We start from the raw sequence: 27,232 nt of genomic DNA, 5'->3' as shown, positions 1-27,232 counted from the left end.
TAGGTGCCCCAAAGATGGCACATGTTATACCTTTGCTGCGTGAGCTGCATTGGGTCCCAGTTTGCTTGCAGGCCCAATTCAAGGTGTTGGTTATCACCTTTAAAGCCTTACATGGCATGGGACCGGGCTACCTGAGGGACTGTCTCACCCCCATTATATCCACCCGTCCCACCTGGTCAGGCAGAGGGGGTTTGCTGCGGACCCCGTCAATGAAAGAATACCGACTGACAGGGTCCAGAAAGAGAGCCTTCTCTGCCATGGCCCCCACCCTATGGAATACTCTCCTCCCAGAGGTGAGGCAGGCCCCAACTCTCTTGTCCTTCTGGAAAGCAGTCAAGACCTGGCTCTACCAACTGCCATGGGGCGAAAAAGGGACAACCAACCCTGGGTGTGGCTAGCACCTTGAAGATGCTCCCATATGTTAACATCTTACTGATCATCAGCATCTTGGAAGATATTATTATTTGTGTATGTGTTTTGTTTTATTCTATTTTTACTGTATTTTTATATTGTTTTTATTGTATTTTAATTAATATTTATTGTTGTTTTATTGTGAACTGCCCAGAGTCACTTTTTCATGAGATGGGCGGTATCTAAATTTGAAATATCAATCAATCAATCAATCAATCCTAGGGGGTAGCTATATGATCAAAAGTAAATTTAAAAAGGATAAGATACTTAATTTATATAGTTGACATACCTGGACTTCTAGCATCTCTTAAGCAGGTTGGAGATTCCATATGAAGCAAGGCTTCTGCTGCTTCAATTGTCTTATCTGAACAGTGCACATTGCTGCCATGAACAGATGCTTCCACTGTAAAAAATAAACAAGGACGTTTCTTTGACAGATATTGTGAGCCATAAGTTCCATACACCTCAAAGCATATAATGTTATTTAAACACATGGTTTTGAACAAAAATATATATTAGATATATATTCTCATTTTTGAGATGAGAATTTATTACCTTTTTTTTTACAACCTCTTTTACAACCTCAAAATCTAAAAGCCATAGCGGTTAAGTTATCATACTAAGCCAAACCAAGCCAAGCACATGATGGCTTAGGACACTCTATAAACCTAGTTCATTGAGTTCCAGAAAATTAATGCACATTGTGCAGAAAGTTCATCATCTGAGGAAATCCTACTTCATTCTGTCTCCTTCAGAATGTATGAACAAGCAAAAAAGTGGTTAGCATACTGTACAATTGTATGTAAGCGTTTAGCCATATCTGGTCAAATTGTGTGCTTTAATGAATCCCTAAAAAACAGAAGCTGCCACAATCTAGGCATGTTACAAACATATACTTTGACTGGGGTGCTTAAATGTTTGCAGTCAACTGTATGTCCAACATTCAATCCATTACAAAATACATTTATAGAAGTAGTCCAAGAAGAAGATGCTCCAATAGTGTATAACACACTATGTGGAGTACTAAATTATAACATTGGTGGTGTCAAATTAAAAAAATATATAAGAAAGTTCAATCTACCCTCTGAGAGCCATACGCATTAGCATTTAAAAAAACATCTATAACTACTTTTGGATTTCTGATTGCCTATTTACATCATTATGTTTAATCATTATTTCAAAAGAGCCAACTTAAGAACATTCCTAACCTTTTATCTTCTGTACTGCTCACACTCCTAAGTAAATGAATCACGATGATACTAAACTCTTAATATCAAATACATCCACTTTAATAACCTAATTAAAATTTAGATTATGGGAAGTAACCCATTCCATATTAGAGAAAGGTTTAATTTCTGTTAATAAAAATATGAAGACTAATCTAATTTCAAGTCCATAAAAAGCAAAGGTGTTGACTTTGAATTATCTGCACAAATGGAGAGATAGGAATAATCAATGCAACACTTCCCACTCTTTTTTTCCTTTTCTTGGGGGAGGCTGTCCTCTTACATCTTCTATTCCCCCCACCAGATTTATTCCACTTAGTCTCCTTTATTCCATTCCATTCCTTAAAATCCAAACTAACATTTTCATTATTTAAATGAAATGTTGTACTCTAACTTTTATTCAGAAATTTTTAACATACACCTTCAATTATTATTTTACCCATTTTTCACTAGGAGGTAAAGCCAGTCCTTTTTTCCAAGATTAACATTTGCCTCAATATTTTGTTTACAGTATAACTTTTTGTTTGCTTACTTAAAAGAGTTGGAATAGTTGATGGCTAGTTGGTGTTTTTGCTCCCACATCACTAAAAACATCTTACTTTAAGAAATACTGTGATATTGAACAACTAATACATAATACCTGTATGTGTGTGTGTGTTTATGTTTTACAAATACATTAAAAAGACACATATACAGATAATCCCCAGTTTAAAAACAAGTTCTGTTCCCAAGGTCTGTCCTTAAGTCAAATTTGTATGTAAACCGGAACAGTATTATTGTATAATACTGTATAAGTAATATTGTGGAATTAACTCCAACCATTGTGTATTTAACTCAACTTTGCTACAATGGGCTCTGTTCTTAACTATGGGTCATCCTTAAACTGGGTGTTCTTGACCCGGGAACTACCTGTAGACAATTTTGGTCTTATATCAGTGGAGACTGTTAAAATCAGCAGCACACAGTACCACCTGCTGCATATTATCTATACACAGGACGGTGTATACAAACACATTCACATTCTCTTTCTCTCTCCAGTTGCTCTTTCCATTTATGGAAATCTATTCAAAGCTAAACCCTTCCAGCTGGGCTGTCAGCATCTAAAGATATCTTTAGAATAAGCTGGATCACTTATCGGCAGTGCTGGAAAACTAATGAGGATTCAACTGGTGCTTCGTTGCTGGAACTTCAAAAGATCTCTTCTGTTAACTTCAGTATTCTAAATGGAATATTAGACAGGGAAAAATCTTTTACTCCTTGACTCTTCAGATCCAAATCATGTAAGAAAAGAAGGAATCACAGAAGAGTATTGCATAAAATAACCCAGTTTTTCCAAAGCAGCTTACTATTTCAGGCATTATCATTACCACAGAGCAAGGTCTCAGAACAAGCTACCCAGCCACAGCAGTGGAGATGAAGGCAAATAACCATATGAAAAATGGAAAAGAACAGAGCTATATGCATGCAAAGTGACCGTTCTCTTCAAATATTTTAGAATGAGATGGCTTTCACCACGAATTATGATTACTATTACAGATCCTGTCTGAAGAAGTTTATCTCTGAGATAAGTAGCAGCTAGAAATAACTTACTAATAATACAACTGCACACATCTGTTAAAATTAAGCTTTATAGTTTTCAGTGGAGCTTTCTGTTAGCTAACTATAAATAATATTACTCGCCAAATATAAAAGAGCCTTCAGGGAAATGAAAAGCAGTCATCCTTAACCAAAAGAGAATGAACCAATTCTGGAGTTAGTTACTAGGGGAAAAAAAGCATAATGCTTTCAAGAAAAACTTCTCAGTACACTTTTCTAAAGCCTACCACTTTGAATTCTGGAGGGTGTTCATTATTCTAGACAGCATTACCAAACTGATATTTATAAATAATTTTTTGAAAATGTTAAGCTATGCCAGGATTACTCTGCTTATCCCAAATTCCAGTTCTGTATCAACACAACTAAATTCTACATAAAGAAATCTGCACAAATTTCTCTGCTGAATCTCATATGACAGAATGGTAAAAATTATGAAAAAGAACTGATAAGAATTAGGAAGTCAACCAAAAGAACCCAAAGAACCATGCATTATTGCTTTACCACTGGAAACCTCCTGAAACATTTATTTTAATGTCTAACAAGCAGGAAAATGTAGGTTTTCTTTTTATTCCTGAAAATGAGAGCTAAATTATTGCCAAGAAATAATCACACATGTTCAAATCTTTCTCGTTGACTCACCACAGAGGACCAGAATTAGGAAAGATGGAGAACGGGTTCAATCATTGCTCTGCCAGGTTCATTTTAACCATACTTGTTAAATAAAGCCATAGTTGGCTGGAATCACACGATATTCTAAGCCACAATAAAATAAACTGCATTAGCATTTAGCATAATCCATATTGTGATTTATTTGGAAGCCATTAACCACAGCTTCTGGTTTGTAGAACCAGAGGTAATGAGAAACTGTAATTACTTAATATTCCCAGCTTTATTTCCTTGCTCAAGTAAGACAGAAAAAAAGCAGATGCATCTGACATACAAAACTTGTTCAAATAGCTTATTATATGAAAATTTAATCATCTGCCACCATATTTCATTTCATTATATCTGTATGGACTATTGATGAAAGGAAAAACCTTTGGAAAATGGAAGGCGGACTTAAACTCATTTATGTACAACTTTTCACCTAGAAGCCAACTTTTTTGCTCACAGAGATCCCATGGAATACTGTAAGTTATTATTTTTCTCCAGAAACTCTGTAGCATTGCTTTTCATGGCAGAAAGAAAGAAAACAAAAAGGAAAAGACCTGCCAAGAGCTGAAGATTTCTCAGTATTTCTCATCCCTACATCATGGGCAGGAGGGCCATGCTCCAGGTCCCATCTGCTAGGGATTGTCATCTGGCAGGACCCAGGAGGAGAGCCTTTTCTGTCATGGCACCCACCCTCTGGAACTTCATCCCCCACCTCCAGAGATCAGACTTGTCCTGACCTGCTAGCCTTTCGTAAGGTTTTGAAACCCTGGTTTTGTTGTTGAGCCCGAGGCCCTGTGTGGCTGAGCCCATATCATGGTTGTGCTAATTACTGTTATGGGTTGATTATTCTTGGCTGCTATATACATTATTTATAATTCTGTTATGTGGTTTTTACCTTGTTTTTAAGTACTGTGAATTTGAGATGGGCAGCCATACAAATTGAATGAGTGAATGGATGAATGAATTTACAGTAAAATGATTAGGGAGAAGCAGAGAAATGAAATGGGGAAGGCATTTTAGTCCAGCCCTGAATTCTTTTTTAATTAAATATATTCAAGAAGAAAACAGTTATTTCATCCTCAGTTAGAAATACTGGATTAATGCACATTAAATCAACCATACTGTGATCCCATAAAAATTAAGGTGAATGCTTAGACTTACGAGCCCCTAATTTCAATATGAAGTAAATTAAACTATTTAATCCGAAACCAGTGTGTGGTGGGTTCTCTTTTAATGTACTGCCTGAACAAAATAAGCAGTCGAATTATCTCTAATCAGCAGGTACATTCAAACTCCTTGTCAACTGATACTGCATTTACACCAATAATAAGGCACACTAACAACATTAAATGAAATATCAAATAACTATATTAATTATGTGTATTAAAAATTGCAATAATACTGCTTAGTTTTATAGATGATTTCAATAATCTATTCAAGACTTATGAAGTAACCCATTGTTATCCTTCAACTGACCACAAGGGCCAAGGCTGAAAGACAATAGCCTGCTTTAGACCACACAATTCAAGACAGATGGTATTTGAAAAATAAACTACCAAACGGTAGGCCAGCTCTTAGCTACTATGCTAGACTTTAATCTCAGGATTAATATTTACACTTAACCAGCAGTATGTTAATTATAGTAGCTTAACAATTAATTGTGGTAATGAGTAACTAGAGTATTGTAGCTGCAGTTTACAAACAAGTTAAAAGAATGCATTTTCCAATATAAGTATTCTAATCATTCATATCAATATAATTTTTATAATTTATTTTTAAACAAGATGAAAAATTTTAAGAAGGTATTATTCTATTACAAGAATTAAATTCAAAGATAAAACACAATTTTAAAAAAATGTTAAATGACATTCTGGCTTTTATATTTTAATATAAACAGAATCTATAAGAAATTTTGTTCTAATTCATTTAAAATACAGAGTATGCAATTAAGTCCAGCAATCTGAAAATGCTGTCAGCAATTCAAGCCTGCAACAATGTTAATTTTAGTAGAGATCAAAATTGATTAAATGTTGAATAGACCAAATGTTGAACAGACCAAAGTTCATGGTTCTTTTTCCAAAAACTAGCCCACCACTAGCTCACATATATCCATTAATCACTATTCAGTCCTATCATAAGCTGTTCTTCAATGAAAATGTACAAACACTCATATCCATATTATAGCCACCATATATTTAAACTGGGGTCCACAGACATTCCATGAATTATACCATACTGTATATGCTTTAATACCGTGTCCATATCTTTTAAGATTTAACTAGAAATCTGTAGCACTAAAAGAATAAACGCCAAGACTAATGCCACATATCATGCAGCAGCACTTGTATACTTGAAGAAGCAGGACAAGAAAGCACAAGTATCATCTGTTTAAATACTTACAGGCAAGCCATTAAAAATATGTTTTTAAAACTCTGATACTGTTATTCCCATTGCTATTTCTGACATAATATTCCCACAATATAACATGAATCCAGCATTACCCAATTTAATTTTTTCCCCAATATGCCCCCTTGTTCCCATAACTCTTTGTTGTCATACTGTTTATCTGAAAGTACTGGAATCAATTAAGAGTAAACTAGCATTGTGTAGTAAAGGACTAAAAGACCTAAACTTTGTCCTATTCACAATAAAATCTTGTGAACAACAACAATCTAAACAAGTTGTCTCTCCACTGAGCAAATTTCTAATGCTTTCATTTTCATAGAAACAAACATTCAATAATCAAGCAAGAAATTAGACTGACTTTGAAATCTTATAACACATAATAAACATTCGTTAGGCACAATTTATAATGTATTGGTGAACCTAAATGAGTCAAAGACTGTATGATTAAATGGATGCAGAATTTGAAAATAGTTATAGAGATGGGACAGTGGGAATTTCAATGGAAAAAGAATATTAAATTTACCTTGAGTGTTATACTCAGGAATAACTGGTCCATTTTACTACTGATATATCACTCCAGTCTTGATTGCTAAAATGAGTACTTCTTTTTCCAAAAAATGGTGGAAATGGAATGAGCAGATTGGATCCTTTTTCCACATGTGACAGCAATATTATAAAGCTCAACAATAATCCATTGCAGAATGGAACAAATTTTGAAAGTTGTAATCCTGAAATATTTTTTATTAAATTTCACTAATCTATACATACATTCAAAATATACTGAATTGGCATTGGTATACAACTGCAAGTATTTTATATGTTTTTTATCAGAAAAGATCTTTGATCCCGTCTGTGGAAAAATGGCTAATCAAATTGTGGGAATGTGCTTCAATATCTAGATATTGAAATCTGATATAGAATTCAAAACTATTTGGAAATCCTTTTTAGACTACAATTTAATACATGGAATTGTACCACATCCAAAATTAGGGTTTGGGGTTTATATTTTAACTTGACATACAATCTATATACAATTCACATTACAGGGCACCCTCGTTTAGCAACCACAATTAGGACTGGCGACTCGGTCATTAAGCAAGGCGATCGCTAAGTGAAACATCATGGTTTTACAATTTTACATCAGTTTTTCTTTGCTTTACAGACCTACGAAGGTCATAAATGTGAGGATTGTTCACAAAGTTACTTTTTCATCACTGCCATAATTGCAAACAGTCGCTAAATGAGGACTGCCTGTATCGTCTTAATGTATTGTTTTTTACCCGTAGTCTCTTTTTCTTTTTTTTAAATGACTCCAATTGTGTTATCCAGCTACCTTTAAAGTTTGCTACATGTTTTGTTAGAAAATGGATATAAAACGTCTTATAGTATTATACGCTTTTAAGGATGTATTGGAAGAATATGTTAGTCATATGATATTTTATTTAAAAAATCTAGTATTTTCCTTTTTTTCTTCTCATGAGTCCTATTCTTCTTCATTTGTGCCACTGTGGCAACACTTAATTGATACACACACACACACACAAAGTTTTAATTATCAAAAACCTTAAAAACTATATCTGAATATAAAACTTCTATTAAATATGTTGGCTTAATACAAGACCGCTCCCCCCCCCACTATATCTTCCCCAACCATGAGTTTTCCAAAAAACCACTAGGATGCAGTTCTGTCTAATTCACTAGCAGTTTTGCATAAAGTTGGAACTGGGTGTTTGCATCGCTGTTCCACATGCATCATACAGGAGATGCAATTGTGGAAATTAAACAAAGAGAAACACTGAGATTAATGTAACATTACTTGCTTCTCATGAAAGCGTAGAAACTCATTTCAATGCGCATATTCATTTTAAACAGGAAATAACTCTTTTAAAATAATTATGATCACAGCTTTAAAATCCTAAGAATCATGAGCATGAAAACATATACTCGATTAAAATAGCATTTTAATCGAATTTGTGTTTTCTTGCCCTTGAATAATAATAAATTAATTTAAAACCTTAAATTCCAAAAGCTTTGGAAATGGAGCAGCATATAAACTGAAATAATTAGTAAATAAATAAACATTCAAATGAATAAGTAGTGTTTGAAATCAGTATTAAAATTCAGTTATACAACCTGCTTCTGGCACCATCATTTTGTAACCACAGTCTATCCCTCTCCCAAACCATTCAGTTTTCCTTTTTTATATATATATAATATTTCCCCCAGGCTCTCTTTCTTCTCCTTTTGTTAATTACTCTTCTTTTTTGTTCCTTTCTCCATCTATTTCTTATATTCTTTCCATGAAAAACCAAAGTCTCTTTTCTACCAACTTAGTTTTAGACACTTGTCTACCATTTTCTCTTTAAAAGCACATGGGACTCTACACTTATACTTTGGGCAAACATTTCTCCAAAGCTGCTATTGTTATTATTAAGCTTTATATGCCGCCTTTTATTCAGGACTTGAGATAGCTTAGGCGGGCATCTCCCTTCACTTTATCCACTCAAAAACAACCCAGTACAATAGTCCAACCTGAGAGGCAGTGAGTGGCCCAAAGTCAACCAATGAATTTCCATGGCTTGGGATGGACTTGAACCTAGTTTAACACCTTAACTGCTGTATCACACTGGCTCTCCTTGCCCTCTAGCTCTTAAGTGTATGTATCAACATATCCCTTTCCTCTAGTAATTAGAGTATTTATAACTTTTAATGATATCACAGAAAATCAGCCAATGAATTAAATCATCCCTAGGAACATAGTCAAAGTGAAACAGCAGGTATTTAATACTGCTCTCTATTGCAGTAAGTGGCTTTGCTGTGCAGAGATTTTTTTTTTTTTTTTGGTGAGGGGGGTTGGCTTATACACCAAAAATGACAGAGGCAAGTAATGCTTCCTGTATCTGCTAGGATATCATGGCAGAAGGCAGTAATGTGCAAGCCCTAGACACAAAACACTTAACTATTCCCTTTACACTGCTCTTTTAAAAGCAATAGAAAAACTATACCTTTGGAGCTTGAAAGGATTACAAAAAGACAGCGCTCCTCAGTTCTTTGCCCCGTTAGAAGCTCATAAACAACCCAAAAAAGGACAGGCCATAAAAGAGTGCCTAATATCAAGAGTTAATAGATACACATGGGGATACAATCAGAAAACCCTAATAGGGCTTATAAGAACACTTTTCAAAAATCTAAAAGGAATCAGAAAGTAATCGAATAAGTCACTGAAGTTTTTAATATGTTTTATCCCGGCTTTATTGTTTTTATAAATAACTCAAGGTAGCGAACATACTACCTAATACTCCTTCCTCCTCCTATTTTCCCCACAACAACCCTGTGAGGTGAGTTAGGCTAAGAGAGAGTGACTGGCCCAAAGTCACCCAGCCGGCTTTCGTGCCTAAGGAGTGACTAGAACTCACAGCCTCCTGGTTTCTAGTCTGGTGCCTTAACCACTAGACCAAATTGGGTCTCATATTTCTCTCACTAGAGAAGGTTTATTTTTTACTGAACGAAAACCACAATATTTAAAAAAACACTCATTAAGGATGGACCAAGATACGACACGGAGCTACAGATATTTTAATCCGCATAAAATAAAATTATGACAGCCAAAAAACCACTTCAATTCTCTGCCTTTTTTCCGCTTCACTCACACGAACCCCGCCCTCACTTCCGTATTTACAATCCTTCCTCTTCCCTCCAATTCCGTGCTTGCATTGTCAGCGCACAGAGAGCCGCCACTCAATTCCTTCTCCATGCCTATTGGCCTGAAGGAGAATAGCCCCGCCCAACAAAGACTTTAGCATTCAGATTTCGAACATCCTTGACAGACGATTGGTCGACAGGCCCGTCTCTCCCTCCCCTCACCCAGTGCACAGGGGCTCCTGAGGGAGCTCCGCGCTTCCGCTATGGGGGGGAGAAGGGGGGAAATGGATTCGGTCTCCTCGATACAGATAAGCGCACACCGTTCGCACCCCCGAGAGCGCCCGACTCCCGGCATCGCCACCTGCGTCCCCTGACATCCCGTGGCCTCAGGTGGTTCCCATATCCTCCCCAGCGAGAAACAAAAGTTTAGCAGGCAGGCAGGCAGGACCCCCAGAAGAGGAAGACTTCGAAGTCCCTAAGCCCGCTCGCAGCAGCCCCTAATCAGACGCGGGAGGAGGAGGGGGGGGGGAGAAGAGGCTTCCGCCCAAGAGGCACTGCAAGAAAGGCGCGTTTCCATTTCTGAGCAGCCTGGCGCGGATGGCGGGCGCGGAATTGCAACGCTGCTCTTCCTGGTTCGGGCTCGAGAGCAGCAGCGGCAACGGTACGCGCTCCCTTCCTCAGCCCCAACAGCGGCGGCGCCCGCCACAAACACGCACAGACGCAAGCCCCACAATGTGGGCGCAGCGCGGACAGGTTGCTAACGCGGACAGCACGCCAAGGTGATCACTTCCTGGATTCGTCCTCCCTCCATTACTCCAGCGCCAGTGCCGCCCCCGGGAAGAGCCCGCGAGCGGCGTGCGCACCTCCCTCTCCACCTGGCCCACCCTTTGCTGCTCCTGTCTTTCTTTTATGCCATCCGCCCCGCTGGAGAGCCCCGCCACGCCGCGTCGCCGCTTACCGGCGCGGATGAGCAGATCGAGCTGATTCGTGGGCCCCTCATGCAGGGAAGTCGCCATGTTTATGCCGCTGGAGCGAGCGGCGGCGGCGGCTTCGCATTGACCCGCAGGGGCTTCCTGGCGCTCGGGCGCGCGCGCGCAGCCCCGCCAAGCGACGGGCGCGCGCTTCCGCCGACACACCAGAGCCACCGGGGCCTCGCTCGGCTGGATCCTCCTCTGCACGCTCGCTCCCGCGCCCGGCCAGCCACGCAGGAGCCTGCGCTCGGCTCCGCTCTCGCCCTCCCGCGTGGAGCGGCAGGCAGGGCCGCGGAGAAGCGCTTCCTCTCAAGCGGGGCGCACGCGATCCTTCCGCCGCCAGCCTCGCAGACAGGAAGTGTCGGGCGGGCGCTCAGCTCGCGCCCTCCCCTCTGGAGCCAGAAGCGGGGAGCGAGCGCGGCGGGTCAGGCTGGCGAAGGAGGGGGGGACTCGAGGGTCCGCCAGCCTCTCGGCGTCCTCCGCTCACCGCCGCGGGAAGGGATCCACCTGCTTCCGAGGCTGCCCGTCTGAGATTGCCATTTCAGAAGGTCCGGCGGAGCAAAACGCATGTGGCTACGCGCTTCTCCTTCGCTTTTCGCATCTTCGAGAACGGGAAAGGAAGGAAGACGTGGCCATAGACGAAGGGCCAACTTTTCATCCTTTCTTCGGCGTGCAGCACGGCTTCTTTGCCACTGTCGCCTCCTGCTCCTTAACGTCCCTTTGCAAGGCGGCACTCGACTCACATCGTCGGCAGTTGTTCAAGCTTGCACCCTACATTGTCTGGAGTTCTGGAATCCGGAATTCGGCGCAGTCATAGGCACCCTGAAACAGTCGAGTTCTGTTAAAGTGCTGCCGTGCTATGAACCAAGAGTTACATTCACCGTTAGTACTGCGCGCTATGTTGTCTTAGTCCACAGTTTTGCAAGCTTACAACAAGAGGGAAATCTCTCTCCGTAATCAGTGTTTCCTTCGTGCGTGATATAGGCAATTGTTGCGTACCCCTAGGAGGAAGAATACATTTACAGTACAGTACTATATACTGTCACGTGCAGCAAGCAACTTTCAAAGTGGGTGATGTTATCCTACTTATTTTCAAGTAGATTTCACCACTTCATGTTTATTTCCTCCATTGCTGGCAACAGTCAGTCATTGCTGCTGAGTTTTTGTCTACATCAGCAGGCAATCTAAATGGATGTCATGCAAATAATTTGCACATTTTCCCACATGTAGCTTTTACCCATACAGGTAATACGCATCTGGTAGCTGAAGTTAAATACGGAGTTACATTTCAGAACTGTTGTAGATCTGTTGTTTCTAAAATTCAACCACTGGTACAGCCCAGCAACATGATACTGCAAACAACATAGTATACACAGGTTGCAAAAGAGATCCAAGCTAGCTTTCCTATTGCTGACTCTTCCAATTTCTGGTTTAACATGAATTCTCCCAAAGTTATATTTGGTTTAATGCATTTTTCATTTAATATTAGTAATCACAAGTCTTATAAGAATTAACAAAGCTCTTACATGAAATATTTCTTTTGTAGAAGCGCTATTCAATTACGTCCATTAAAAGGCTACTGAAAAAGAAGCATCTGCAGACAGAGAAGGGAAGACAGCTGCTTTTACTCAACTCTGAATCCTCTGAAGCCAGTGACAGTTACCAAAATGTGGGGTCCACACTTCCACATATGTTTATATGTACCCCAGTGAGTACAGTGAGACTTAATATGTGAACATGCCTGTTATTCCACACAACTGACCTAGAAGTAATTTTAATTAGATGTTCACAATAATAATGGTTTTGAGTCCCATGCAGATCTACTTCAGTGGGAATTATTCCCAATTACATGTGTACTGAATTGCACCTTTAATTTATAAAGCTAATTTAGATGTTTTTAAAAGCAATTTTTATTTCAACTGTTTCACTTCTGTACAGAATACAAATACCTATTAAATACTTAAATTAAAGTGCTGTATTGCTGGAGTTGCTTTTGCTACTCCATAACTGTATTTGCATGTAACTTTTAAAACATGGTTAGTACTTAGGCCCTTGTAAAGCAATGAGATTGAGTATTTTCTCCATTGCACTCTCTTCTGTGTACAAGGAAAGATGGGTGTCTGCAGAGGGGCAAGGGCAGCAAAAGACAACAACATCACATTTGTGCGATGCCACAATTTACCTACTTGTGTCAGATGTTGGGACACACATACTTAATGGCAGCATTTGTGGCAGATGCTGCTGAAAGGAATAAACTAGAATTTGGTTTTTCTTCAGCCATTTCTTTTTCAGTACATATAAATCAGGAAGCATGGTTTAACATTCTAATGTGTTAAATAACCTAACTAAAGAATTCCAAAGTTCATAGTTGACTTGTTTAGAAATTGGCTAGTTTTATTTTAAACAAGCTTCCTATTCACTCATAATGACAAAGTAAGAACCAACAAGTGCAGCTGAATCTTGATTTTTTTTTTTCCTGCTAAATGTATAAGAAAAAAAGAGAGGCATACTCAAGCTCAGTGCTTTGCAAAAACTCTTTTGTGTGGGTCTCCTCTTTCAAATCAAGCCTGGTGACTACATGGACATAGCCACATGGTTTACTTAGCAACAATACAGAAGTGGTTTCTAACAGGATGTGTTTTTCCATTTCCCAATCTAGGCTACAGCCCTAATACTGGCTAAAGGTTCTCCATCCAAAGACTAACCAGACCAGAATCTCCTTAGCTTCTGAGCTCAAACAAGGTAAGCCAGGTTGCTAAAACATAGCGCTAGCATTATGTGCAAATACTATATGTGCGTAAGAAGAAGGAAAAAAAGTGCATAATTTTTTCACTGTTACTGAATAAAAATTCCTTGTTAAAGCTACTTGTTAGATCTGTCAAGAAATAAAACTCAGATTAAATGATACATATAGAATCACCATTTCCTTAATAACAAATTTTAAAACACACTCAGTTTTCTACAGATTAGGAAGACATTTTGAATATTGACATTAAACATCAATATGATCAATTAGTAATCTTACCATATTACTCTTTTACAATACATCTTTAAGATTTGAAATCAAATGTAACGTTCATAAAAATAATTTACATAAAAGTATAAATATTATTTTTAACAAGTTGAAAAATCCAAAGGAAGAATGCTAAATTTATATTTAGGTCATTCTTAAGCAAATGCAAGTTTGGAGTAGTTACAGGATTTGTTTTCCGTAACAGTAGTTTTAAGTAGTAAGCAGTCTGGAAAAAAAAAAAAACTTGTTTTAGAATATATCTGAGCATTTTTTACTAATGGGAATAGTTTTTTTAATATGTGTGATTATATACAACTAGGAAGAAAATATACATACCAGCACTTTTCCAGAGTAGTGTTTCCCCTCCCGTAAGGTAAGTCAAGGAGGATCTGTTTAAATATCCATGTTTCATCAAGGTCTTCTACCTCCCTGTGGCAACAATATTTTAAAGTTAAAAGAAGACTTTACTTGTGCCACAGGGAGGATTTCTGATGTGATATAAAGAACACAGAAAAGTAAACACATTTAATACCATCATCAACTAAAAAAAACACCTGTCCTTGGTGTCCTGAAAATAACAAATTCTGGAAGAATTAGTGGAAACTCCAACAATTGCATCCCATCTGAAGCTCCTCAAACATCAAACCATACTTATTTAAATGTGTTTAAAAAATAATATTCTATCTTATGTCATCTTAAGAAGAAAGTTTCAGTCCTGAATAAATTGTTTACATGGAAATAATAGAAATATTTCAGATGTATATTTCTTAGAACACACTGTTCATGGTGGAGTATAGTGGGCTGGATCCAAATTGGCCCTATTTTGGAGAGATGGCATCTTGCTCTGATGAAGGAACTGAGGCGCAGTGGCAACTCCCCACTGGAGAAAAGGAGGAGACAATTTTTGCTCATTCATCTTCATCCAGGGCCCTTTACCACTTTCCCTACACTCTCTATAGTTTCAGGAGATCTCTCTTTTCTCCAGAATAAGAGAAAGGAGAAATCAATAAAAATAATTATCTTACATAGGAACTCTGGATCACCTCACTAAATAAAGAGAAAGATGAATTCACTTCTACAAATTTTATTTTCACTCATAGCACAAAGTACTAAAACAGGAGTCTAGCAGTCTGCAAAACTATCTACTAATCACAGCACTTTTATATAATTTACTTATTTATTCTATTCATGATGAGGGTTACAAAAATTCATTTATCATTCTAAGAGATCATGTACTGCAAACTTTGAGAATTCCTATACTAAAGAAAAGAAGAAAGTTAGTCAATAGTATTAATCTCTACACTTATATTTACAAGAATGCTGTTCAAAGAATCTCAAACTGAAATTCTAAGTTTCTATCTTAACTGAAATATTAGCATATTTTTCATATATACTTGATTCTCAGCCAAGTAAAAGGTACCATCATTAATAAAAGATGCTTTTATCCAAAACCTAAACTTACAGGTAGTCCTCAAATTATGACCATTCATTCAGTGACCATTCCAAGTTACAATGGTACTGAATGAAGGGACTTCCAACCACAGCATGCCTGTGGTCACATGAACAAAGTTTGGGTATCTGGCAACCAGCTTGCACTTACGACCAGTTGCATCATCCCCAGTCACAAGACTGTCATTTGTACCCTTCCCTGCCAGCCTCCCCCAAGCAAAATCAGTAGGAAGCCAGCAAGGAAGGTTGGAAGTCACTGGGATAAGTCTCCCCACACCAGACTTTCTTCGCTTGTGCACACTGCACCCTTCTTTCCCCCTTTGCTCGCACACACCCCACGCCCTCTTTCCTTGGCTTCCCTGCAATTGCACACATGCACATACCCTGTACCCTTTCCACGGCCTCCCTGCAATCACACACATGCACTTACCCCATGCCCACTTTCTATGGCCTCCATGAAATCACACCCACCCCGTGCCCTCTTTCTTCGGCCTCCCTGCTTCCCTACTCTCACACACATGCATGCATGTACTCCGCGCCCTCTTTCCATAGCTTCCTTGTGATTACATGCATGCGTGTACCCTGCACCCTCTTCCCACAGCCTCCCTGCGATCGCACACACACGCATCCACCCCACACCCTCTTTCCTTGGCCTCCCTGCACTCGCACACACAAACACCTTCATGCCCTCTTTCCACGGTCTTCCTGTGATCTCACCACACACGCCACACCCTCTTTCCTCAGCCTCCCTACACTCGCATGCACCCTGCACCCTCATTCCCTGGCCTTTCTGAGCTCACGCTGCACCAAGCACCCCTTCTCTGACTCACATGGCGCCCCCTGCTCCTTACCTGGGACTCCCTCCGCTTCCCACTTAAGGACCCAACCCACATGTCTTGAGTTATGACAACTGGGACTGCCTGGATTGCTGCTGTTAAGCGATGTGGTCACATGACATTGTCCTTTATGACATCACTTAATGATAGCAATCCCAGTCCCAATTGCAGTTGTAACTCGAGGACTACCTGTACTTTATATCTGAAAGGCCGACATACTATTTACTGTCAAAGTTTAATAGCAACAAACCTTTGGGGAGTGTGCTGCTAATTACAGGAAAACCTTGCTTACCATCTGCCTCATGCAGTTACTGTTCGAAATTACAATGGTGCTGAAAAACTAACTTTGCAACCAAGGTGCACATTTAGGACCTTTGCATGGTCTCTCTCTGTCACATGTTTACCATTACAGTCAGTCAGTACACACTGTCCTGTATCTGACAATTTTTTTTCTTCTTTTACCCCCTTGCGGAGTGGAGAGATTGCTTAAACTAGCAATCTCTGCCTGAGCTGCTTTTTTCCCCAGTGTAGCACTTCCCCAAAATGTGCTAATCCCAATTTAACAAGCTCAGCTCTGTGACCTTAATTAGCTGGCTGGCAGCCGCTGCCTGTAACTGACAAGACTTGAATCACTTTCACAATTTCCACTTTTGTTTGCCTCTGGCCAGTGCTACTGCATTCCTTTCGGGGTGTATTCCCCATTGTATGCCTGCTTACTTTCTTGTAATCCCTTTCTCTCCAATGAATGTAAATACAAACATTAATTCCCTTCTTGCTAATTATCCCACCGCAGAGTGAGCATTCCAAGGGGTGGGGGAGTGGAGAAAAAAGGAAAGCTGAAGCAAAATTGTAAGCACAATTGTGGTCACTGATTTTTCCACTTAGCAGCTGCATCACTTAGCAACTGAGTTGCCAGTCCCAATTGTGGTAGTAGCTAAACAAGGGCTACCCATAACTCATTACACTAAAGTACTGTAGTTTCACACTGAAATATTATTTTTAGAAAGCCTAGTTTAGAAAAAGAAACATTCATACTTACCTTCAACACTAAATTTGCATAAACGCAGATCAGAAATTTAGTGAGATAAATATCTTTTTTAACATTTTAATCATATAAAGGCCAACTGCCCAGCATCACTTCAAAAAACCTCTGTTCATATCTCATAGGATTTTTGGTCCTTTTTCCTTTAAATAATGTTTGCATATAAATACTGTTTCCTCTGTTTCATCAGCAATTTCCAATGTGACACAGAGTAGTGATATTTGAGAAGCCCAAAGGCTGTCTTGAATATCTAATTTATAAGATTACTCATACAAAATCTTACACTAAGGAATTGACATCACTTATTTTAACTCTCAGTATCTTAAAATCCAAGGCTGCCTTTTTGTTGAAGTTTAAGATCTAATTACATAATCACAGGTCTCCTTAAAATAGTCGAAATATATTGACAGACCTTTTGGGTCTTATATTCTAAATTATACAGTATCTATAAGAGGAATATTGAACTTGTTTGATTATTCGCAAATATTTTTGCATATTACCTACTTAATTGAAATCTGGAAGTACAGTCTGTTATTAAAAGACTATTGCCTGGCTTTAAAGGAAGTTTTTTAAAATATATATTGTATTAGCACAGATCTAAATCCCATGAATGCTAATATATAATCTCAACATATTAAGTCACAATATGATTTACAAGCCAGACAAACCTCTTATAAACAAAGCAATATCTTTATATATCTTAACTAGAAACACAGAAAATAAAATTCCATAAATTGTATCAGAACATTCTTTTGCATAAAATTCAATACAGCCTCAATTTAGCCTGCCATGGGGGGAAGGGGGAAGTAATCTAAATGTCTGTTAAATCTTTCCTATCAGTTTATGGCATTTGCATAACTACCAAATTGATGTAACTAATGTAAATTATTGTAAATTGCATTGTTTGCAATGAAACCTGACAGTCTGTTAAATTGGGGAGAATTAAAAAAAATATCCATTATATGTGAAGTTCATTTAATGAAGGGTTAATTGTATGTTCTTGCCAGCTAATCATGCTAAAGTTACTGAGACTAGCAAAGATAAATCTTTTAACCAATGCACAGAGTACATATACACATCTTGTTAAGTGAAGCTGAGGTAAAACCTCAGCTTAATGGACCTCAGATACAATGGACAAGTTTTTTGTCCAGACGTCACCTCCATTTAAGAGACTATTGCCCATTAAATTGAGGGTTTGTCCATTGGATCAGAGTTTTATCAGCAAAGAATGTTAGTGATATAATTGTGCAAATTATATATATTGACACATTTTCAGATTTAAAGGACACCCCTTGCCATGTTAAATTGAGGTTTTACTGTAATATGATTTGATTAGTTTTAACTACTGTAGTTTGTACGACTTAGTATGCAATGTGAACCTAGCTACTGTTTGTCTATAAACCATAGTTTATGACTTTCTGCAAGAGGCAAATTCAGCCAATCATTGCTTATTTGAACCATGAGTAACAATGATGTGTTTAAAGCCATTGACTAATATATTCATTTAAGGCTTGCTTACAGAGCAAAACCTGAATAAAGAAGTCTAGCAAATCTTGAAATTATAGCTTTTCTTTATGAAATTGCAGACTACCACTTATTGTTAAAAAAAGGTAATAGTTCATATTTTCCTTTCATGCTACTTAGGAATATAAAGTAAGTAGTATTATAATAACACAACAAAATAATTTCAAAAATCTAAGTCCACATCCAAATAAATTAGGTTTGATTATGTATTTAGTTTTAGCAAAATGCTACCAGGTATAGTTTTTATTACTAAAATAAAAACAGCAACTATCTCAGTAGAAGCTATCTATGTTTTGGAATACAAACTGAAAAATTATACAGGAAATAATTGAGTTGACGTGTGGTGTATCATAGATAACGGTGAACTTATTAAGTGTTAAACTTTACAGGGTTTTGTTTGTTTTTATTTATTGCTCCTACTAAGTGGAACAGGGCAAATTTTAATCTGGAATTAAAATGTCAGTGAAACAGACCAAGTAAGGCTTTCTGTTGTGGCAAAGTATTTAAAGGTCTACCTGTTTTCACAGTTTCAGTCTCGATTTCTTGTTCTTCTGCAACATCTTGAAGCAGGTAAGTTTCATCATCATAAACAAAAATCTGTGCAGCATATCCTTGTTCTACTCTGGCACATGGCACTGGCTCTACGATCACTGCTGGATATTCAGAAACTGGTTCATTCTCCTGTAGAACACAGTGAGAAAAATGGTTATAATTTCACCATCCTAATCCAAACAGTATTTTCTGTTTGTAATGCTATGTGTTTAATATAGTTTTACAAATCTATCTGGATATATAGTATGAATTTGAGAGAATATATCAGCCATGAAAATAAAACATACAAGCATTATTAACTTCCCATCACATGTGCACCAAGTCTTGGAAAAACATTAGTTTTTGCATATAATAGCGTATTATTTTCGTAAGCTTGAAACTGACAAGGTACACTACTGAAAGAATAATCAGAATAGAAAAAATAACATTATGGTTCAAATTTACATAGTTTATTGTTGATTGCACAGTCAGCCAGTTGTTTAGACTGGATTTGACATTTTTAGTCACCTATCGAGTCCTTCCCAAGGACCTGGGATAGGCAGATGTTGTTTGATGGCGTTAAAGGTATTGTCACAGGATGTAAGCTGTTCCAAGTAAAGTAACAAAAAAATCTGTAAATTTGAACTATAACAGATTATTATTATTATTATTATTTTAATTATATTTTTATCCTGCCTTTTTAAATATATTTTGATCAATTCAAGGTGGTGAACATATCTAATACTCCTGCCTCCTATTTTCCCCACAACAACAACCCTGTGAGGTGGGTTGGCCTGAGAGAGAATTCTCTGATTTCAGTTAGATAATTAAATTTATTCAAGATTTTTGGCTTTTCATTAAATTATTTTTTAGATTTATATCCCACCTTTCCCCAGGAAATTCAAGGCAGCATACAGAGTGCTCTGTCTTCCATTTTTTTCCCTACAGAAGGAAACTTGTAAGGTTAGCTAGACTAAGAGATAGTGACTGCCCATGACTGAGGGTAGGACAGTCCCCCAGCCCAACATCTTAACTACTACTATCCATACATTTACATTTTTATCTTCTTTACAAAATCTTGCTTTCCAAAAATATATTTTGAATTTACGTGAACATATGGTTTCTCCCATTTTCTGACCTTGCCTTGAATCTGTACTCCATTGCTGTCAAATTCCAGACTTGAACTTCCATTGTGAACTATTGCTGATGTCATTGTACATTCCTCGGATGTATTACAAGGCTAATAGAAAAATAGATAAATGTTTTCAAGAACCGCAATGCTGACAGTGTAAGGTATGAGAGATCCACAAACCAGGTGGAATATTTCCAAAATTCAATTTCTCAGTACTGGAATAAGATGAGAGAAAACATAAGCATTGGTTATTCTGTGTTTTCTATGTTAATGCTTCTAAAAGGTATACAATGTTACATTAAAATAGAGCAATACTAAATGGTGTAACTTGCAATATAGTCCTCCAATACAGGTAGTCCTCATTTAGTGACCACAATTGGGACTGGCAACTTGGTTATTAAGGGAAGTGGTTGCTAAATGAAACCGCAACTGTGCTTATGATATTACTTCAGCTTTCAAACTTTACAGACCTGTGAAGGTTGTAAATGTGAGGTTTGGTCGTAAAATTACTTTTTCATCACCATTGTAACTGAATGATCACTAAACAAGGCTGTAGCTAAACGAGGACTACCTGTATCTGAAAAATTACTGGTTTGCCATCACATCTGTTTTTTAAGTTTACATGTCATCCACAAATGTATGCACTATTTAAATTTTCAGCTACCTTAAGATCCTTTCAATATTATTTCAGAAGTTATATTACTATTCAAAAGTAATTAACTATAAACCACTAAGATGAAGTAAAGTCAAAAAGTAATGCAGAGTTATTTAAAATATTAGTATTCATTGCTTATGAACTCAAGCATATGATGTAGCTATATTTTTATATATAATACTGAAGTGGCTCAGTTCATAGTTTCTCTCATAAAAATACTCTAATACCAACTGTAGCATTAAATTATTAACTTTATTAATGAACTACAAGATACAGACGGAACAATAAAGGACTCTGACACTAATCTCATCATATTCTGACTGCATCAGTAGCAAATATAATTCTGTTGGGCTGGTGGTCTAACTTACCATTCATATATTATATGCATATAAGAACACAGCAGAGGGGAAAGTTTTAAATCTCTCCTAGGAAACAGAACAGAGAGCAACTTTGGTGTAGTGGTTAAAGGCCCCAGACTAAAACCAAGGAGATAGTGAATTCTGGTCCTGCCTTAGGCACAAAGCCAGCTGGGCATCTTGGGCCAGTCACTCCTCTCTGCCTTAGGAAGGAAGCAATGGCAAACCACTTCTGAAAATGTAGCCAAGAAAACTGAATGGACTTGCCCAGGCAGTTGCCAGGAATCAAGACTGACTTCAAGGCACACAGAGACACACAAAAACGTATAGTAATACTAAAAGCATTTATTATTCAAACAATAATCAGGATGGTTGTTTTCCTGTTGTTAATACCACTGGAAACACAGCTGTTTCCTGTTCCTTTGCCATGACCACCATAGCTAAAATGCTATTGGTAAACAGGACCCTGAGGATCTTAGCAGCCACTCTGATAGAATGCTACAACCATTCAGAACAATTCCTATAGTGTGTGAAAAATATACTTCTGGCTCTGAGGTCTCTACAGATGATCATGGAAAAACTATGAACATACAGTGACATTAGCAGAATCATTTTGATAATAATAGTGGCAATAAAACAATCACAACATAGAATCACAGAGCTGGAAGAGACCATGTTGGCCACTGAGTCCAATCCCCTGCATAACACAGAAAATCAAAGTATCTCAAGAGATACTTTAAAAAAAAAATTGCTTAAATAATCAGGAAAAAGAAGAATCAGAAAAGGGGTAATTCAGTTTTCCTGTCTGTATGCTCTTTTCATATACTAAAAGGTTTGGTGTGGAAGGACTATTTCTGGAAAAAAAACCCTACATAAATTTAAATTTGGTCATACCTTTCAGAAAATGATAGATCAAATATATAAACTGTAAAAGCACAAATCAGAAGTAATAATTACAATTATTTACTCCTAATTTGAAGAAGCATAAAATAGGGATGTCTACTATTCCCTCTTCTGTATAATTCAATTATAGAAATGTGGATGAATAGCCACATCCAAGGGGTGAATATACTGTGGCATGGAAGTCTGCCTGGACCATTACAGGCAAATTGTGCGCTTAAAATTGAAACTTGAATCTCTTTGGTAGTTCTGGTTTCAGCCAAGAAAAAATCCAGAGGAACCCTAGCAAACAAGCAGGGCAAAACTAGGTGCCCAGTGCACTTTTCTCCTTCTCCTAATAGTCTGTATGCCAGCCTATCTATCTTCCCACCACCCTTATCCCCCTTACCTCCCTGTGCTTAAATTCAAGTGTGGCATTCCCACTCAGCCCCACTGCCCCCTCCTCTTCTTTCCTCTTAACTACTGTGCACTTGCTCATTGCTCCTGCCCCATCTTCCTTCCCCTTAGCTATGCCCAATGGTCTTGCCTTTTCCCCACTGTCTCCACATGCAGAACATTTCTGCCATCCCTAGACCAAATACATGCCTCAAAACAAGCTGTTCTGTACAAGGAACAGCCTGTGCACAGAACACTTTATACCTCTCTAGTAGAAAACAACACATACACACTATATAGTTATGAAGAACAATGACTATTTGTGAATCTCTAAAAATGAAGCCACAGAAGATGCTTTTTAAAAAATGTGGATAGTCCACCTGTAACCATGGGAGAGGGACAGAGGAGCGATTGAACTATTTATATATACATTTGCTTAAAACCAATAAAAGTATAAAGAAGTTAAACTGAAAAGGCAGAGGAAAAAATAAGCTTTAAGTAGGCTAGTACGTACTCAATTTTTTAAAAAAATTACTAAAGCAATTTATATGGCCATCCAACTCACGGTGACTCCAGGTGGTTTACATAAATAAGACCCCAAATACAAAACCCACTACACCCCACCCCCCGGCCACAATAATACATTCAAACAAACCTCTTGATAGGCTCTATATCAACCTGGGATCCCCAGGCCTGCTGGCAAAACCACGTCTTCAGGGCCTTTCAGAAGATTATCAAGGTGGGGGCCAGTCTTATCTCAGTGGGGATGATGTTCCACAGGGAGGGAGCCACCATGGAGAAGGCCCATCTTCTCAGTCCCACTAGATGGACCTCCTTAATGCGGGGGGGCATAACATACCCTGCCTCCCCAATCTGGTGGGTTGGGTAGATATAACTGAGAAAAGGTGGTCCTTCAAATAACCTGGCCCCAAGCCATGTAGGGCTTTAAAGATGATAACCAGCACCTTGAATTGGTTCTGGAAGCAAATTGGCAACCAATACAGCTCCTGCAAGAGAGTTAACACATGTGCAAATCTAGACTTGCACAAAACCATTGTGGGCCACCGCATTTTGAACCAACTAAAGCTTCTGGACACTTTTCAAGGCCAGCCCCATGTAGAGTAGTCAAGATGGGAGGTAACCAGGGCGTAGGTGACTGTACTGACTATGTGGCACCCCCAGAGGTTTTCTGAGGAAACAAAGGGTTAGGTACACATGTTATGGCAACTGCTCATTCAGATTCCTTTTTGGATTAGGAAAGTGTTGGAGAATCCATTGTTTGTTTTCTGTTGGTCCCTGGCAGAAAGATACAGTGATGACTGCAAGAGTAATTTTCAACTCCCCCTGGACTCCCCTGTACCCCAGTGGACTACCTTCCTTGTACTGTGAACGGCTAGACCCAAGCCCAAGTCTGAGAGCCTGAGAGTCAGCTGCCGCAGCTGCCACAACTTCAGGAGATGACAGATTGCCTGATGGCGGTGGAGCTGATGGAGAAGATGAGCTCCCCTGGCCCTCGCCGGCAGCCAGACCTACTTGCATGGACAGTGATGTGGTGGAGTATGGTAGGCTACTGGCCAGATTTTTGGCTGATTGACTGATTTGTGGGAGCTTCGGACCCTTATTGGTGTTTGAGCGCTTCGGACTCTTGGAGGCATCATGGTGTGACTGCTTGGTGGCTGCAACAGCACTTGGTGCGGAGCGGAATGGTTTTGGACTGCCATTCTGATTTTCTTTTAGGTTGATTTTTGTATGGGATTACGATCTTGCCCTGGGAGATTGTTCAGGAGATCCTGGGGTTGGGGGGGTGCATTTGGTGAGAGTCAGGTAAGTGTAGTTGTCCTTCTCCCCTGGGTGAGAGCTGGGGGGAGAGTGGCTCCCTGCTGGATGGCTGAGAGCGACCAGACAGTGTGGTGCTTATGAGTTGAGTGGATGCAGGGTGAGCATGGAGGGGGATGTGGGGGTGTTTGATGCAACCTTCTCTGACGTTGAGGTGAGTGGAGGGATGGTGGCTTGAAAGTGCTGAGACCAATTGCTATATCACCTGTTGAGTTTACCTTACCACTGGTTGTATGTTGGTTTGAAGGATTCCCCTTTTTAAGAAACAAAAGTCAAGTGTGTAGGTGTAGGATGGGGAAATACCTGGCTTGATACTTACAAAAAAGATATTGGAATTGCAAATTGAATTTATTATCAATCTGAATGTGAGTCAGCAGTTTGATATGGTTGCAGAAAAGACAAATACAGTTTTAGGTTGCATCAACAGAAATATATTTTACAAATCAGAGGAAGTAATAGTTTCTCTTTATTATGTGTTAGTTAGACCTTACCCTTGAATATTATGTTTAGTGCAGGGCATTAAGATTTCAGAGAAACTGGAACAGGTTCAAAGAAGGACGGTGAGAATAGTCAGGGGGATTAGGACCTTTGTTTTTACAAGAACGAGTTGAAGAAATTGGGAATGTTGTGGAGGGATATGATAGCACTCTCAAATACCTGAAATGATGTCACAAAAAAGTTAAGATATGTTGTTCCAGAGTGCAGAAACTGAAATGGATTTAAGTTAAAGGAAGATAGTCTTTTTTAATGTTAACGAAAAAATCCTAACTTTGTGCAGTTTCATAATGAAATTGATTAACTTCTCTAGTGGTGAGTTTTGCTCCATGCAGGGTTGCATTTTTATTAGGTTATGTAACATAACTCTAAGATATTGATCCTAGTAATCATCAGCAGTTTAGATGCCATCATTATATAGGTGACTTAGAATTTTTTGTCTTTAATGTAAAAAAATATTCCTCATTTTACCACTACTATATATAACTAATTATATAATGTTTGTGGTACTTAAGAATCTAAATCATGCATATTTAAACTGGTAAAGCTAAGAACTGTATCAGCTACTATTAAGGCCCATTTAGTAGGTAATATTTAGAGCTGGTTCCCCTTCTGCTGCTGCTAGTTAGTCAGTTTAAGTAACCTATTCTAGTGTCTTGTTCTGGCTGTTAGAGATGAGTACCAGCAAGATAGAAAATAATTTATTACTTTCTCCATCTCTGAAAATTAATACAGTCCAAATAATCCACTTCATTCAGGGCCCTCTGTAGCTGAGCACCAACCACTCTCTTAACAACCTTCCCTAAAAAGGAAAGATTGGAGATTGGACGAAAGTTGTCTAAAACTGTTAGGTCCAAGGATGGCCTCTTGAGAAGAGGGTACACCATTGCCTCCTTCAAGGCAGGCGGTACCACCCCCTCCCTCAAAAAGGCATTAAGCATGTTATTTAGTGGACATTACTAGATGGATAACCTCAGAATAAAACTGATTACACCAACAGAAAACAGAAAATGGAATTGTCAAATGTAGTCAACTAGGAATGTCCTGGTGCAGGTTATGAAACAGACCATGAATTATTGCTATTAAATATATGGGTTAAACTATGAAAATTAAAGAGACTAGGTATGCTAATAAAATATGACCTGGAGAACATACAGTCAGAATAGAAGATCAGCCTAAGGAATACTTGACAAGATGGGAACCTGAATGTTATAAAAACCAACCAAACAAACAAAAGACCCTAACCCTAACCCCAAAATTATAAAGAGGAAAGATCCAACTTGTTTCCAAAGCAGGCTATCATGATAGCAAGGAAAAGTCAAAGGATGAAACCCCTAGGGAACAATCTTAGGTTGTACAATGAATGAATGCATGCAGACTTCCCGTGTCAAGCAAGAAAGAATAAGGGGGGGGGGGAATTTCAATCAAAAATGAAGTTAAAAGAAGATGGAAATAGTATTCTGCATACAGTATTATAAAATGACAGAAACAATAAAGAGAGAATATACTCAGGAATCAGCCCCATAATAAAAAGAGATGTGACAGGCAATAGACCAGCTTTCATATAGGAAAGACCCTAGAGTAGATGAAATACCAACTACTAAATTGTTATAAAGCTGCAGGAGAAGAGACTGCTCTATGTCAGCAAATATGAAACAAGGTTGTATAGCCTAGAAATAAGATCAGTGAATATACCTACACTGAAGAAAGGAGATACAAAAGAATGCACAACTTACTGAACCATTGCACTAATTCCTCACACAAGCAAAGTTTTGCTCAACATCTTGCAAAGATTTATACAGCTGTACGTGAAAAAAATCCAACTAAAGAGGTGTTTCAGAAAAGACAAGAGGGGCATAAGATTAAACAGCTATCATAAGATAAATAATATGGAAAGCAAAAACATACAAGAAGCAGCTTTACCTTTGCTTCATTGATTACAAGGAGGACTTGTTCTACATTCTGGTGTAATCTACACATACAATATTAAGAGTAATGGGTATGCCATAATAACTGACCATTCTTGAGGAATCTTTATAATGAACAAGCTACGGAAAAAATGAATTTGGAGAAACAGAATTTTTCAGAATAGTGAAGCATGTAAGACAAGGATATATACAGTCAGGTCCAGAAATATTGGGACATCGACACAATTCTAACATCTTTGGCTCTATACACCACC

General features: G+C 38.3%; 1 protein-coding gene and 1 long non-coding RNA gene across 15 annotated transcripts in view; one reads left to right on the top strand and one right to left on the bottom strand.

Moving 5' to 3' along the window:
- Positions 1-27,232, bottom strand: part of ELF2 (E74 like ETS transcription factor 2) — a 45,115-nt gene that overhangs the window by 10,376 nt on the left and 7,507 nt on the right. For 3 of the 13 annotated variants that reach the window (XM_007430373.3, XM_007430374.3, XM_007430375.3), the window contains exons 1-3: positions 20,440-20,578; positions 19,286-19,451; positions 701-814 (exon numbers count right to left, since the gene is read on the bottom strand). In XM_007430373.3, the coding sequence (XP_007430435.1) occupies positions 701-814; positions 19,286-19,451; positions 20,440-20,514 (355 nt within the window). In that variant the 5' untranslated portion in view covers positions 20,515-20,578. Of the gene's footprint in view, positions 1-700; positions 815-10,893; positions 11,028-14,255; positions 14,408-19,285; positions 19,452-20,439; positions 20,579-27,232 lie in introns of those variants that run through there. The other 10 variants (XM_007430376.3, XM_088132842.1, XM_007430377.3 and 7 more) reach the window with 7 other exon arrangements.
- On the top strand, positions 11,459-25,623 carry LOC148216858 (uncharacterized). Of its 2 annotated transcripts, none has more exons than XR_015794544.1 (4): positions 11,459-12,614; positions 13,566-13,648; positions 19,298-19,340; positions 24,023-25,623. It is a non-coding gene; the product is annotated as an uncharacterized LOC148216858 (long non-coding RNA). The 2 variants fall into 2 exon arrangements; XR_015794545.1 differs by lacking the exon at positions 24,023-25,623 and having other exon boundaries at positions 11,647-11,788; positions 12,453-12,614; positions 19,298-19,434.

This window comes from Python bivittatus, unplaced genomic scaffold, assembly GCF_059951505.1.
Source record: "Python bivittatus isolate LINGU-HERP-01145 unplaced genomic scaffold, Pbiv_v1 ctg000070_np1212, whole genome shotgun sequence".
Taxonomy (NCBI): domain Eukaryota; kingdom Metazoa; phylum Chordata; class Lepidosauria; order Squamata; family Pythonidae; genus Python; species Python bivittatus.
The sequence above is the reverse complement of the archived record's forward strand: the minus strand, read 5'-3'. Positions and strand labels throughout refer to the sequence as shown.